General features: G+C 40.8%; 2 protein-coding genes across 8 annotated transcripts in view; one reads left to right on the forward strand and one right to left on the reverse strand.

The window, feature by feature from the left end:
* Nucleotides 1–340: 340 nt before the first annotated feature.
* Nucleotides 341–5,173, reverse strand: LOC136330950 (uncharacterized). Of its 4 annotated transcripts, none has more exons than XR_010730419.1 (3): nucleotides 5,037–5,173; nucleotides 1,040–1,108; nucleotides 341–740 (listed from the first exon to the last, which is right to left on the reverse strand). XR_010730419.1 is itself a non-coding variant. In XM_066268602.1 (3 exons), exons 2-3 carry the CDS (start codon nucleotides 3,735–3,737, stop codon nucleotides 2,271–2,273), a joined length of 693 nt encoding a protein of 230 aa, XP_066124699.1. In that variant the 5' UTR covers nucleotides 3,738–3,761; nucleotides 5,037–5,165; the 3' UTR covers nucleotides 1,646–2,270. The 4 variants fall into 4 exon arrangements, 1 of the variants encoding a protein (XP_066124699.1); XR_010730418.1 differs by lacking the exon at nucleotides 5,037–5,173 and adding an exon at nucleotides 3,701–3,899; XM_066268602.1 differs by lacking the exons at nucleotides 341–740; nucleotides 1,040–1,108 and adding exons at nucleotides 1,646–2,926; nucleotides 3,701–3,761 and having other exon boundaries at nucleotides 5,037–5,165.
* LOC136330949 (guanylate-binding protein 6-like) overlaps nucleotides 4,925–14,250 on the forward strand; it is an 88,851-nt gene continuing 79,525 nt past the window's right edge. For 3 of the 4 annotated variants that reach the window (XM_066268600.1, XM_066268599.1, XM_066268601.1), the window contains exon 1: nucleotides 4,925–5,179. The gene's annotated coding sequence lies outside the window, so the exon portion shown is untranslated. The remainder of the gene's footprint in view (nucleotides 5,180–14,250) is intronic. The other variant, XM_066268598.1, reaches the window with a different exon arrangement.

The following is a 14,250-nucleotide window of genomic DNA, read 5'->3' on the forward strand; positions in this document are numbered from 1 at the left end:
TGCAAGATCTCTACCTGCCTGTGCAAAATAGTCTATGATCCATGTCCTAATCAATCTTTTTATATTACTCTCAGTGAGCCCATTATACTAGCTGCATTGGACAGGACTGATTCCTAGCATTTGGCACCTACTTCTGTATATTTGCTCATTTCCTTCTTTTGCTTTAAAATATTTTTCCTTCAATCATTTCTTTGTTCAAAAGTGAGTTATTCTTTAAAATTAAACAGAAATGAAATCTCTGTGAAACCATCTATAACCATTCTTAATATAATTAAACATTGCTTTTGTAGACACAAGCACTTTATCTGTAACATCATTTCAACACCCATTATTTCTGGTTTTATTTTTTATTTATCACCTTCAAGATACAGATCATCCAAAAGTAAGAGCTTTGCTTCATTGATCTTTAAATGTACAATAGTAATGGGCCTCACAATTGTATTACCTGTACAAGTGAAATGTACCACTATGTGTTGCAAGAAAAAACACATTGCCCAAATTTAAAATACCAAATAAAGACAATTTTTAAAAATTGTTTAACAATATAACTCAATAAGAATACATTTTAACTCTGAAAATAAGGAGTCTGGGATATAAACTCGTATCGAAAGAGAAATATTCCTAGCCTTGGCCCAATAGCTCAGCTGGTCGGAGTATTGTTCAGGAGCATGGAGGTTGCCCGTTTGATTTGCTGGTTAGGGCTCATACAGGAGCAGTTCCATGTTCTTGCCTCTCTCTCTCTAAAAAAAAAAAAGAGAGAGAGAGAGATAAACATTTCAATGAAAATATGATTGATTGGTAATATGACATCACAAATTTAAAGGAATTTAAAATTTTCAATTTTCAATGTATTTTCTGCTACTGTATTCAATGTAACAGCTTTCTTGTAACTAGTTTTTCATTTTAATACTCTATTTTTTGCCTGACCAAACAGTGGCACAGTGGATAGAGCATCAGACTAGGACAGAGGGGGCCCAGGTTCGAAACCCTGAGGTCACCAGCTTGAGCACAGGCTTACCAGGCTTGAATGCGGGCTTACCAGGCTTGAGTGCAGGCTCACCAGTTTCAGCACGAGGTCACTGGCTTGAGAAAGGGGTCACTTGCTCTTCTGGAGCCCCCCAGTCAAGGTAAATAAGAGAAAAGCAATCAATGAATAACTAAGGTGCTACAATAAGGAATTGATGCTTCTCATTTCTCTCTCTTATCTGTCCCTCTATCTTTCTGTCTCTGTCACACACATACACACACACAAAATAATAATCTGTGGACAAGTCCTGTCGAAGGTGAGGACAATGGAGACGCAAAGACCTGACTCCAGGGACCAGGTTCAGTGACGCAGATCCACTTTATTCAGGAAATAAGCTAGCTTATATACATGGGTTCAGCCTATAGGGTGTTACAGTGTGTCCTTCATAGCCAATGTCTGAAAAGATCAGGGAGCAGCGTGGTTGGCTCTAAGTCACTTCCTTAGCAGGTGAGCTTCCTTCCTGGGTATGCCCAGGAGGCTTCTGGGAGCTGGAGTATTCTCACAGCATTGCATCAGCCACAGCTGCTAGGAATGTGCTCTGTGCTCTACCCACATCTCCCCCTTCTCTTTTAATTAAGGCCAATAGGACTTGATGAATGACAGCTTGCTGTTGTTGTAGCTTCTGAATGTTATGCATTATGCAACAGAACCCTAGTAGAACTAAAACAACTATAATACCTATTATACTATATGCTAATAGATTAGCTGTATTAAACAATGAGGCAAGCTTCTGTAATGTTTGACTAGTTAAGAATTGAATGGGGGATTTCTCCTAGGGGTCAGGATGTCATTTCCCTTTCATTGTGTTACAGAGATCTTCTAGGTGTCGTTAAACACAGTTTTATTTTGATTGTAAAAAATGGATGTAGGTCCATGAACACCCCCTTCCCACAAAGGTCCAGCATCCAAACACAGAACAAATGGCTTGCCGTGGGCTGCATACTGCAAATGGTTGCAAGGCACATTACACAAATTACAACAACTTGACAAATCATACAATTTCAACAATTACACAGGTACATTTCACCAGTCTCTGAGCACTTTGCCAAAAGCGTAAAATGTCCTTGGCCTTCTTTCTAGCCATGGGAAAAGATTCCCAGGGAAGGGGAAGGGCCTACAGTAAAGCCATCTTCCACCCCCATCAGAGTATTTCACATTGTCCAAAATCCATAAGTCCATCCAACAAAGGAGCCAGTGCTCACTTAGGTCATAGTCCAGGAAATCAGTCCACGCACATAAGGCCTCAGCCACCCCCCTCATCCCTGCCATCCTGGCAGGTCTTACACTGTCCCAAAGAGGAGCACATGGCAATGGCAGTCAGCATTTCCATCTCTGCTCTGGAGAGCATGATGGCATCCACCCCTATGTTCCAAAATGTCAGTGAACCCACCAGCGGCTTAGCAGGCACTCCCTGCCATTCCAGTGGCCACTCAGCAATGCAAGCCTGGCTTCCGTTCATCCTCCCACCACAGCTGCCGCCGTTTACTTTCTGGAATCTGCGAATCGCAACTCCGGCCCAATTCTGCTCATCCTCCAAAGATGAACTGAAAACACTAGCTTGCACTGCCGGGCTTGAGCCCTGGGCTGTCGCTGCCTGCATCTGGGAGTCAGTGGATACTATAGCACACACAAGCAAGAACAGAGCACCAGGGCCTGGGGGCCTGTCAGGGGCAATTCTCTGGGCTCGCCCTGCCAAAACCTCCACATCCCCCCAGGTGATGGGGTGTGCATGCCGGCCACGAGGTCTTCTTCTGGAGCGCCGAGGACCTCCTCCCCTCAGGTGTAGTTGGTGTGGAGAAGGCCAGGGCTGTGGCTTTGGATGGGTGAAGACTGAACCACTTAGTGGGTACCCAAGAAACCCTGTCAAGCAGGTTAGGGGGTTCCTGGGATCCAAACTGGCTGAAAAACACAAGCATAACCTCTCCCTTGTGTTAGAAGAGGGTGTGACCCCTGCCACTGTGCTGTGGCAGGGTCCTTCCAGTGTCATTTAAGAGAGGGGGCGAGGAGAGAGAGAGAGCAATAGATACAGAAAAATAGATAAGACAAAGAAAAAAGGCACATGGGGGCGTATAGGCTGGCCCATGGGTCTGCAGCAGGAACACATGCTGGAGAAAATGGCATCTGAGAGGCTGAGGTGGGGCACTGAGCCACAGCAGGGAATGCAGAAGTAGCTACTTCTGCTTTTACGGGTGGCAAAGCTGATGGCGTGGTTTCTAATGTATCTAGTTTTGTTTCTGCATGCTCGGCTGCAAGTCCATCAAACCCTGTGGCCCAACCCTTTTCTTCCTCTACAGGGGGAGGCGAATATGGAGGTAGGGGTTCCTCTGAAAGAGGAGTAGCCTGTAAGACCTTAGGGACTGGCGGAGGGTCCCCAGCAGGAGCACCAGTCAAGCAGGTGTGTATTGCCAATAAGGCAGAAGTGAGGCTGAGAAGGAAGGTTTGCCCCCATGCACCTCGGCCGAATGAACGCGTCGGAGAGCTCGGGCCCAAGTATCCAGGTCACAGAGGGGTGCGTCCTCAATCCAGGGATTGAGACCAGAGAGAATCTCCTAGCAAGTACAGTGATCCTTTCACAAACTTTAACTTGCCTACTCTGCAATAGGGCATGCAGGGCTCGAGCCTGCGGGTCTCGAGAGTGAGGGAGAAGGTTTCCCATTACAGAGAGTCACTCACCCATCCCTTGGATGCTGGTTAGGTCCCTGCCCCACATTCGGGCACCAGTTGTGGACAAGTCCTGCCAGGGGTGAGGACGATGGAGATGCAAAGACCTGACTCTGGGGACCAGGTTCAGTGATGCAGATCCACTTTATTCAAGAATTAAACTAGCTTATATACACAGGTTCAACCTATAGGGTGTTACAGCATGTCCTTCAAAGCCAATGCCTGAAAAGATCAGGGAGCTGCGTGGTTGGCGTTAAGTCACTTCCTTATTGCGGGCGAGCTTTCTTCCTGGGAATGCCCAGGAGGCTTCTGGGAGCTGTAGTATTCTCACAGCATTGCATCAGCCACAGCTGCTAGGAATGTGCTCTGTGCTCCACCCACAATAATCTATTTTTGATTATGCCATTAAAGTGACTCTATAACATCTAGCTGTTGTTAGTTTTTACCATGTTGTCACAGGGCCAATTTCCAACAAACAGATTGATGAAAATGGAATTAACACTTTAATGCCTTTGAAACCAACTCAGAATAAAAAATGGGCAATGAAACTAACCCAAAATTGTTCCAATAACACAATTCTTACCCTATAGCCATCCAGAAGGCAACAGATGCAGAAAATGACTAACGATTATACAATTTTTGGTCTGTAGTTTAATACAGTGAAATGCTTTAAAATTTTATATTTATTTTTTTCTGAATTAATGATCACACTAAAATTCAAATATGAAGGGAAAACCTTAATGGAAGATAAAACCAGAACACTGAACGAAAATATTTATGGTATTGGTGGCTTTTTAAAGGTGTGTTGATAGGCATGGCCTGTGGTGGTGCAGTGGGTAAAGCCTCGGACCAGGAACCCTGAAACACTGAGGTCCCTGGTTGGAAACCAGGGTTTGCCTGGTTAAGGCACATATGCGAGTTGATGATTATAGCGATTATATCTGTGCTGTAAGATTCCTTAATGAAAAATGACTTATGGTGATAATAAGAGTCCTTAAAATGAAAGAACGAAATGACATAGTAAATATTAAAACAAACAAGAAAACACTCAAATTGTTTCCAAAAATACCCCAGAGAGGCTGTGGACCTCTGTCAGCCTCCTGTCAGGGGCTGCCACTCAGCTTGCTGCCCTGTGTTCATTGCGGTGGCAGGAGACACTAACCAAGTGGCGGGGGGGGGGGGGGGGGGGGGGGGGGGGGGGGGGGGGGGGGGCACTGGGTGTGGAGAAACCAAGAATCGTCCACCTCAGATGGCCCCCACACTCGTTAAGAAACATGAAAACCCTTAATAGTTAAAATCCCTAGACGCGCGTGTCCTTTCGATTTCGGCTCTGCACGCCGACCCATACCTCCGTGGCTGTGATATCTGGCTGGATGTTCGGCTTCTAAACAGACCAGTCGGGACCGGAAGGAGCCAGACGCACTAGGAGCGCGCCAGGGAAAAGCGAGGCCAGCTGAGAACTTGTTCCCAGTCTGTGTGACCCTGCACCAAGTAAGTTCACTCTTAGACGTGGTCTTCCACGCGCGTGTTCGTAAAACAACGGCGCGTGTCCAACCGGCGGGGCAGCTAGGCACCGGCAGGGGCGCGGCGGAGCGCTTTGCTCTGGGCAGCTCAGCCTTTCTTGCGTTTGTATCTGAGGCAGCTGCGAGGCGACGGCGCAAGCCAAGTGTCCTGGAGGGATGCTTCTTCTTCTCGGGCACTCAGCGTGGCTGCACAAAGAGCCCTGCATTGGAGAAGGAGTGCCTACTCCCTCATCTATGGAAAGAGGCAGAAGTCCTCTCAGGGACTGATGGACTGAACTCTAACCCTAACTTAGAGGTACAGGGTGGAGTGGCTTCCTCCCTCTCCTCACTCCCTGCTTCAGACTGGCCCCTGCTAGACACTGGAGAGAGACTAAAAGGAGTCCTCAAAACACACTATATATAATATTTAAATTATTTTTGTTTTAACCATTTTAGTATTTGAAAACTTCTAAGAAGCTCTATTTATATAAAATAATTCATTCTCAGTCTCTTAAATCAACTCTTAAGAATCACTATAAAGGTCTAAGCCTGTTTTGTATTCTGCACTGTTTCCAGATGTGTGGTACCTACCAAAAAAAACAATGACATAAATTACTTTTATTTTCAGTTTCTGATTTTTGCTCCATTTCTTTCCACCTTCTATAACACAGCAACAGAGAAGTGGGGGGAGGAAAGGGAGCAAGGAGGAGTGAGAAACCACTGGGAACTTCTTAAACACACAGACTCCAGGAGCTGTAGGGCAGTAGTGCTAATTCATCAACTTTCTTTCACAGACAACTTGGTCTTGAGCTTAAACCTCTCAATATCTGGTTCAAAATGGCCTCTGAGGACCCCGGAGGAAGAGCGCAGGCAGCCTGATAGTCTGGGCTGCAGGGTTCAGCTGCTGGCTCTGGTTCTGGGAGCTCAGCTTCTGCCTTTGGAGCAGTGGTGCGTGTGTGGTGACAGCCTGGCAGCATGTCACATATCCAGGACAGCAGCAAGTGATCTGGAAAAGATAGGTGCAGGGAGGGATGAGAGATTAGGGTATTCTGTCTCTTTAAAGGCAAGAAGGTGGGAAAGACCGTTCTTCCTCCGTGTTCCTCATTGTAATTTGTATTACGATGGATTTATCTCAATCCTGACTCCAAATTAGAGTAGATTCACTTACCTCTCAGTTGTCTTTTTTTTTTTTTTTTTTTATATCAAGGGCAGACTGACTCAGAAAGTGCTGGCTGCCTTTATGTTCTGGAAGGGAAAAGACTAAAGGAGAGTAAAAAAGGAATGGGCTGCTTAAAGATTTCAGCCTTCTCTCAACCCCCAGTTGCATTTTTAAAAGTCGGAAAACACACAGTGGCTGTAAATCCCTGCTCAGGCCCAAGCTTGCTTTGGACTCCTGGAGCAGCTTCTTTCTTGGTACATCCTGAAAATAGGGCAGGAGCAATTTAGCACTTCACAGAAGAAAAGTAGTTCTTTCTTTTCCCTACTGAAATGCTAAGGCAGACATGTTCAGGAGTTATCCAGACCCACCCAAGGGCAGTTTGATTCGGGGTCTTTCCACAGGCATATTTTTGAACAGTTACATGGAGAATGCAGAAGTTGAGAGGTTTTCTTGTTATTCTTTCTTCACTTTTTAATTAATATGATATATACTTTTTATTAGCCTATAACATGCATCTATATATATTTTTTATTTTGATGTACACTTCAGTTTTGAAAAACAAAATCAATTTCCCAATGACTCAATTTTCTTATATGGGGGAATACTTCAACTTTGTGGTCAAAAGGATTTTTATGACTTCTCAAAAAAGAGAAAAATTGAACATTGTTTCACTCTGGGACCTAAAATTCCTTCAGTCCCTTACATATCATAAATGGTTCTTATAGATATTACATATTTTTATTACATAAATGATGTCATATGTCAAACTATAATTGTCAATTTAAAAACTCAGATTTTGATGAATACTTGCCATGCCCATCAGTAGTTCTGTAGCTGTTTTCAACAACTAGGACCATGAGACAGCAGACATGATGTATGAAATCTGTGGCTTAACCGTTATGGCTCTGTCCTCAGGTTGTCTTAATGTCAGGCTCTTCCTCGGCATCATAAGCCTCTCTGCTTTCTCCATATCTGGTTAGACATTAAATCTTAAGAGAGGACATTGCATAAGGTGACGACTTTGCCTTTCTCTGATGAGAATGCCTGCTTTGGATAGAGCCACTCTATCCATTATACAATAAGATGGGGCTGTCCTCTGACAGCAATAACATTCAACCTGAGGTCCTCACAGGTTTGATAGCACTTTGACTCTTGCAGAGATCATAAGGCAGACCCAAAACTAGATGAATTTTTCATTACAAGGCATAGTGTATGCTTACTATGTCAGGAATGTAGCAGAAAAGGAACAACTAAAGTCAAGGACTGCCAAATTGCAGCCTAGGTACGAAAACCATTTTCCAGAGAAGCGCAAGGTGGTGATTATCACTGTTATGATTGGAATGGTGATTAGGGACCCCCAGGAGGAGTTGATGTTACCATTTCCTTTTGGTTACTCATTTTGTTTCTCTTTCCTCATAGTTTCTCTGAAATATAATTAATGAGTGGAGTTTCTACCAGGACCAAATTGTGGACTGTTGAGTGGGTTAGCCTTAGAAGATATCAGGGCTTGGATGGACTTTTGAGGGAAAGGGCAAAGCATAGCTGAGATTTTCTCAGGACGCTTCTCTGCCCCATTGCTTCATAGCAGCAGCACCAATAGAATAAATATTTTGTTAAAGGTAAACACTTGGCCAATTATAACAGCTGGTATTATTGTAAAGCCAGCCTGTCACTCCTTTTGTTTTCAACTATTTTTAAGAGACAATTAATTTAAATAATTAGCCTAAAAGCTAATATTATTTTAGCTTTGAATTGTAAGATCACGTTTTATTCTCTACATTATTTAAAACACTAATGATTTAAAATGGTTAATTTATGTTTTTGAATACACAATGTATAAAAGATGTTATTTTGTGATATCAGCAATTAAAAAGGATCAGAACAGAGCTTTAAAGAAGAGAGTTTTTGTATGTTACTCAAACTAAGCTGGTATAAATTTAAATTAAGGTGTGATAATTTTAGGATATTAAATATAATCCTGATGGTACCCACAAAAATAATAGCTATAAAATATATACAAAAGGAAATGATTAGGGAATTAAAATCTTTTAGTGCAAAGTCAGTTAAACATAAAAGAAGGCAATAATGCAGGAAATGAGGGATAAAAAAACTATAAGGCACATAGAAAACAAATAGCAAATGATAGACTTAATTCCTTTTTATCAGCAATTACTCTAAATGTAAAAAAACTAAACTCTACAATCACAACATAAAGAGTAACAAAATTTATTATTTAAAAACACATGTTAAAACTATATGCTGTTTAAGAGATTTACTTTAGATCCAAAGACACAACATGTCTGAAAGTAAAGTGATGGAAAATGATATTTTATCAATACAAAAATAGTAACAGAAAGAGAGCCTCAGTGGCTATATGAATATCAGACAAACTTGTCTTTAAAATAAAAAATGACTCTGGCTGTTTGGCAACATGGATAGATAATTGTTTTGGTGCACGTACAAAAAATAATCAATAAATGCATAACTAAGTGGAACAATGATTTATTTTTTTTTGTATTTTTCTGAAGCTGGAAACGGGGAGAGACAGTCAGACAGACTCCCGCATGCGCCCGACCGGGATCCACCCGGCCGCCCACCAGGGGCCACGCTCTGCCCACCAGGGGGCAATGCTCTGCCCTTCCGGGGCGCCGCTCCGCCACGACCAGAGCCACTCCAGCACCTGGGGCAGAGGCCAAGGAGCCATCCCCAGCGCCCGGGCCATCCCCGCTCCAATGGAGCCTCGGCTGCGGGAGGGGAAGAGAGAGACAGAGAGGAAGGAGGGGGTGGGGGTGGAGAAGCAAATGGGCGCCTCTCCCATGTGCCCTGGCCGGGAATCAAACCTGGGTCCCCCGCACGCCAGGCTGACGCTCCACCGCCGAGCCAACCGGCCAGGGCCGGAACAATGATTTTGATGCTTCTCTCTCCCCTTTTCTCACTCTGTTCCTCATTCTCTCAAGTCAATAGAAAAATTAAAGTAAAAAAGTTATAAAAAACATAGGACATTATATATTAATTAGAAGTTCTATATACCAAAGTATAATGTATAATTATAAGCATTTAAGCACCTAATAATAGACCTTCAAAACATATAAAGTAAAAATTGAAATTGAAATGAAAATAAACATTTCTACAATAATAGTTGGAGACTTCAATATCCCACTCTAGTAATGGATAGACAAATCAAGCAGAGAGGCTCTGGCCAGTTGGCTCAGCAGTAGAGCATCAGCCTAGTGTGTGTCCTGAATTTGATTCCTGGCCAGGGCACACAGGAGAAGTGCCCATCTGCTTCTCCACCGTTCCACCTGTCCACCCTCTCTATCTCTCTCTTCCCCTCCCACAGCCAAGGCTCCATTGGAACAAAGTTGGCCCAGGTGCTGAGGATGGCTCCATGGCCTCTGCCTCAGGCTCTAGAATGGCTCCAGTTCCAACAGAGCAATGCCCCAGATGAGCAGAGCATCACCCCCTGGTGGACATGCCAGGTGGATCCCAATCGGGTGCATGCGGGAGTCTGACTGCCTCCCTGCTTTTAGCTTTGGAAAGATACAGTAAATAAATAAATAAATAAATAAAGCAGAGAATAAATAAATAGAAGAGTTGAACAATGTAGTAAACCAACTAGAGTTACCAGAACCCTCTACAAACAACAGCAGAAGACACATTCTTCTCCAGTGCATGAAACATTTTTCAAACTAGAACACGTTAACCACAAAGTAGGTATTAATAAATATAAAAAGATAAATATTATGCAAAGTACCTTTCCTGACCAAAATGGATGTAATTAATTAGAAGTCAATTACAGAAGTAAAACTAGAAAGTTAACTAATTTGTGGAAATTAAACAACACATTCTTAACCAATAGATCAAAGAAGAAATCACAAGGGAAATTGAAAGGTACTTGAAACAAATGATAATGCTAAAAAGACACAACAAAACTTATGGGATGCAGTGAAGGCAGTGCTAAGGAGAAATTTATAGGTATAAATGTTTACATTAAAAAAGAAGAAAGGGCCCTGGCTAGATAGTTCAGTTGCTTAGAGCATTGTCCCAATACATCAAGGTTACAGGTTCACTTCCCAACCAGGGCATATACAGAATCAACCACTGAATGCATAAATAAATGAACAACAAATTGACATTTCTCTCTCTCTCTCTATCACTCCTTCATCTTTCTCTAAAATCAATAAAATTTTTAAAATGTTAAAAAACAAATATCTCAAATAAAAAATATAAGTTTTCTCTAATTTAAAGAACTACAAAAAGAGCAAGCTAAACATATGGTAACTGAAGACAGTAAATAATAAAGATTAGAGTAGAGATAAAATAGAGGAAAAAAAAAACAGTAGAAAAAAATCAATGAAACCAAAGTTGGGTATTCAAAATGATCAACCAATTGACAAACTTTTTAGCTGGATTGATTAAGAAAAAATATATATTGAAATCAGAAAAGAAAGTCACACACATAGACTCTTTCCTCAGGATAGTTTTAGAAAGAAGATTACTATCAATTCTGTAGAAAAGAAATGAATAATAAGAGAATACTATGAACAATTGCACATCAACAAATTAAATAACTTAGAGATGAAATAAACAAATTCTGAAAAGACAAAATCTACCTAGACTAAATCACAAAAAAATTATTATTTACCCATAATTGGTAAAAATATTTAATTAGTAATAATTTTTTTTGTATTTTTCTGAAGCTGGAAACAGGGAGAGACAGACTCCCGCATGCGCCTGACCGGGATCCACCCGGCATGCCCACCAGGGGGCAACGCTCTGCCCACCAGGGGGCGATGCTCTGCCCCTCCGGGGCGTCGCTCTGCTGAGACCAGAGCCACTCTAGCGCCTGGGGCAGAGGCCAAGGAGCCATCCCCAGCGCCCGGGCCATCTTTGCTCCCATGGAGCCTTGGCTGCAGGAGGGGAAGAGAGAGACAGAGAGGAAGGATAGGGGGAGGGGTGGAGAGGCAGATGAGCGCCTCTCCTGTGTGCCCTGGCCGGGAATTGAACCCGGGACCTCTGCACACCAGGCCAACACTCTACCATTGAGCCAACCGGCCAGGGCCATAAATTTTTTGACAGTAAAAATAACCTGATGGCTTTACTGGTGAGTTCTACCAAACATTTGACAAATTAACACCAATTGTTAAACTTTTAAAAACAACTTAAGAGGGTATTCTTCCTAACTCGTTCTTTGAACTAGTATTATGTTGATACCAAAAACACTACAAGGAAAACTACAAACCAATATTCCTGGTGAATATCGATGCAAAAATCCTCAAGAAAACACTGGCAAACTGCATTTAGCAGCATATTAAGAGAAGCATAATCCATAATACTGTATGACCAAGTGGGGTTTTTTTCTTGGAATACAGGATGTTACAACATACAAAAATTGATGAATGTAATACAATAAATTAATAGAATGAAGGAGGAAAAGCACACGATCATTATGCAGAGAACACATTTAGTAGAATTCAACACATTTCAAGGTAAAAATACGCAGTGAACTAGAAATAGAAGGAAACTATCTCAACACAGTAGAATTCATATATGAGAAGCCAAAAGCACACATCATAATGGTGAAAGATTGAAAGGTTTTTCTCTAGATTAAGGAACAAGACAAGTATCCCTGTTTTCACCACTTTTAGTATATATAACACAGTACTGAAAATTCTAGCCAGAGCAATTTGGGGGAAAAAAATCACTTAAATTGGAAAGCAAGAAGTAAAATCATCGCTGTTCACAGATAACATGATTTATGTATAGAAAACTCTAAAAATTCCACAAAATTGGAAGTAATACATTTAGCAAAGTAGTAGGATACCTAGTCAACATGCAAAAAACAGTTACATTTCTATATATTCACAATAAACAGACAAATGGAAATTAAGAAAACAATTTCATTTACAATAGTGCCAAAAAATATCATTTAGGAATTAATTTAACAAGGAGGTGAAAGACTTGTACAATAAAAACTACAAAACATTGATGAAAGAAATTTAATAAGCCATAAATAAATAGAAAGGCATCTCATTTTTATGGATAAGAAGACAACATTGCTAACACTTCAATAATACTAGTTAAAGTGATTTACAAACTCAATTCAATCCTTATCACAATCCTAATTACTTTTTTTGTAGAAATAGCAAAATTTGTCTTCAAATTCATGTGGAATCTCAATAGACCTTGATATCCAAAACAATCTCAAAAAGACGAACAAAGCTGAAGGACTCACAATTCTTGATATCAAAACTCACAAAAGGTATAAATCTCTAGTAATCAATTATATTTTATGTAGTATTGACATAAAGACAGGCATATAGACCAATGGAGTAGAACATCACCCCAGAAATAAACCCTTGCATGTTTATGTTCAAATGGTTTTCAACAAGTTACCAAAACCATTCAATGGGGAGGACAGTCTTATTAACAAACAGTGCTAGAAAAATTATATATCCACATGCAAAAGATTGAAGTTGGACCTTACCTAATGCTATATACCAAAATTAACTCAAAATTTTTCCAAATTCTAAATATAAGACCTAAAATTATGAAACTCCTAGAAGAAATCATAGGGTAAAAATTTCACAGTATTGGATTTAGCAAGGATTTCTTGGATATGACACCAAAGCATTAGATACAAAAGATAGTATAGACAAACTAGACTTTATGAAATTAAAAAGTTATGTCAAGAGCACTATTACCAGAGTAAAACGGTAACTCAGATAATGGGAGAAAGTATTTGAAAGTTATATATCTGAATAGGGATTAATATTCAGTAATATGGAGAACTCTCTATAACTCAACAACAATTCAATTATTTCAGATTAAACTCTTATTTTGAAAAAATAGTTCTGAAATACAGAGAAAGTTTAAGATTACAAAGAAATATCATGTACCTTTCACTTAGATTTACCCTGGTGATATTTTATGATATTTGCATTTTCTCTTTTTATTTTTTAATTTTATATATTTATATTTAAAGTCTATTTTATTGATCTACATTTTTAGTATGAAATACTAATCACTAATTGGCCTAAAATATAGGCTGATTTTGAAGTGTCTTCTACTATCAGTCTATACATATTAACTGCAAAATTCACAGTTCTTAAAATATACTAAGATGATGATAAGGATGATGATTTCTAAGATACTGTAATATCCGTAATCTGAGAAAGGTCTAGTGGCTATGAAGGGTCACTAAACACATATCTGAACCACCCTGGAATGTACTTAGAGAGAAAAATATTGTTCCCTTTAACGCTGTCTGAAGAGGATCCTCTAAATGCATTTTCTCTTTTTAAATAAATGTATTCTTTCCTTTATTTACATTCTTATTCTGATTTTTTTGGGGGGGGGAGGTATATGTAGCAGAGGCTCTGACCCTTCACTACTTCATACCTCAGCGTATATCTCCTGAGACCCTTGACATGCTCCTCCAATCTTTTCCTCTTGGAAGGGAACCTGCCTTCTCTGGATCTTCCTCCTTCCCTCATGGACACCTCTTCCTTCAGCTCAGGTTCCACCACTTTAGTAAGTCTGTGCTCAGGAGGGGTGTCCTTGACCTCCCTGCTGAAATCTGCAGTGAACGATCTGGCTCTTTATCATTGCTGATCTCTCACCTCTCTGGATGCTCATCCCGTCGACCTGGCCTCTGAAACCCCAACTCTCCTAGGATGATCATGCCTTAGACTTCCTCAGATCTTTTTTTTTTTTTTTTTTTTTTTACTATTCTTAAGGCTGAATTGCCAACTCAACGCATGATTCAATTACTGTCTATACACAGTTTTCTCTCAAACACATGTCACTCACATAGACCCTTTGCTTCAGAATAATTTCACCTTAACAGACATTGACTGAGTCCATTCTGTGTGCCCAGCATGGAGAGTAAGTGGAGAGCA

Source organism: Saccopteryx bilineata, chromosome 3 (assembly GCF_036850765.1).
Source record: "Saccopteryx bilineata isolate mSacBil1 chromosome 3, mSacBil1_pri_phased_curated, whole genome shotgun sequence".
Lineage (NCBI taxonomy): Eukaryota > Metazoa > Chordata > Mammalia > Chiroptera > Emballonuridae > Saccopteryx > Saccopteryx bilineata.

Bases quoted from the DNA above. Each gene is read 5' to 3' on its own strand.
- LOC136330950 (XM_066268602.1), bottom strand. From the start codon at position 3,737: ATGTGGGGCAGGGACCTAACCAGCATCCAAGGGATGG. The intron at 2,927-3,700 runs GTGAGTGACTCT...TGTGTTTTTCAG, and splicing joins AACCAGCATCCAAGGGATGG to CCAGTTTGGATCCCAGGAAC.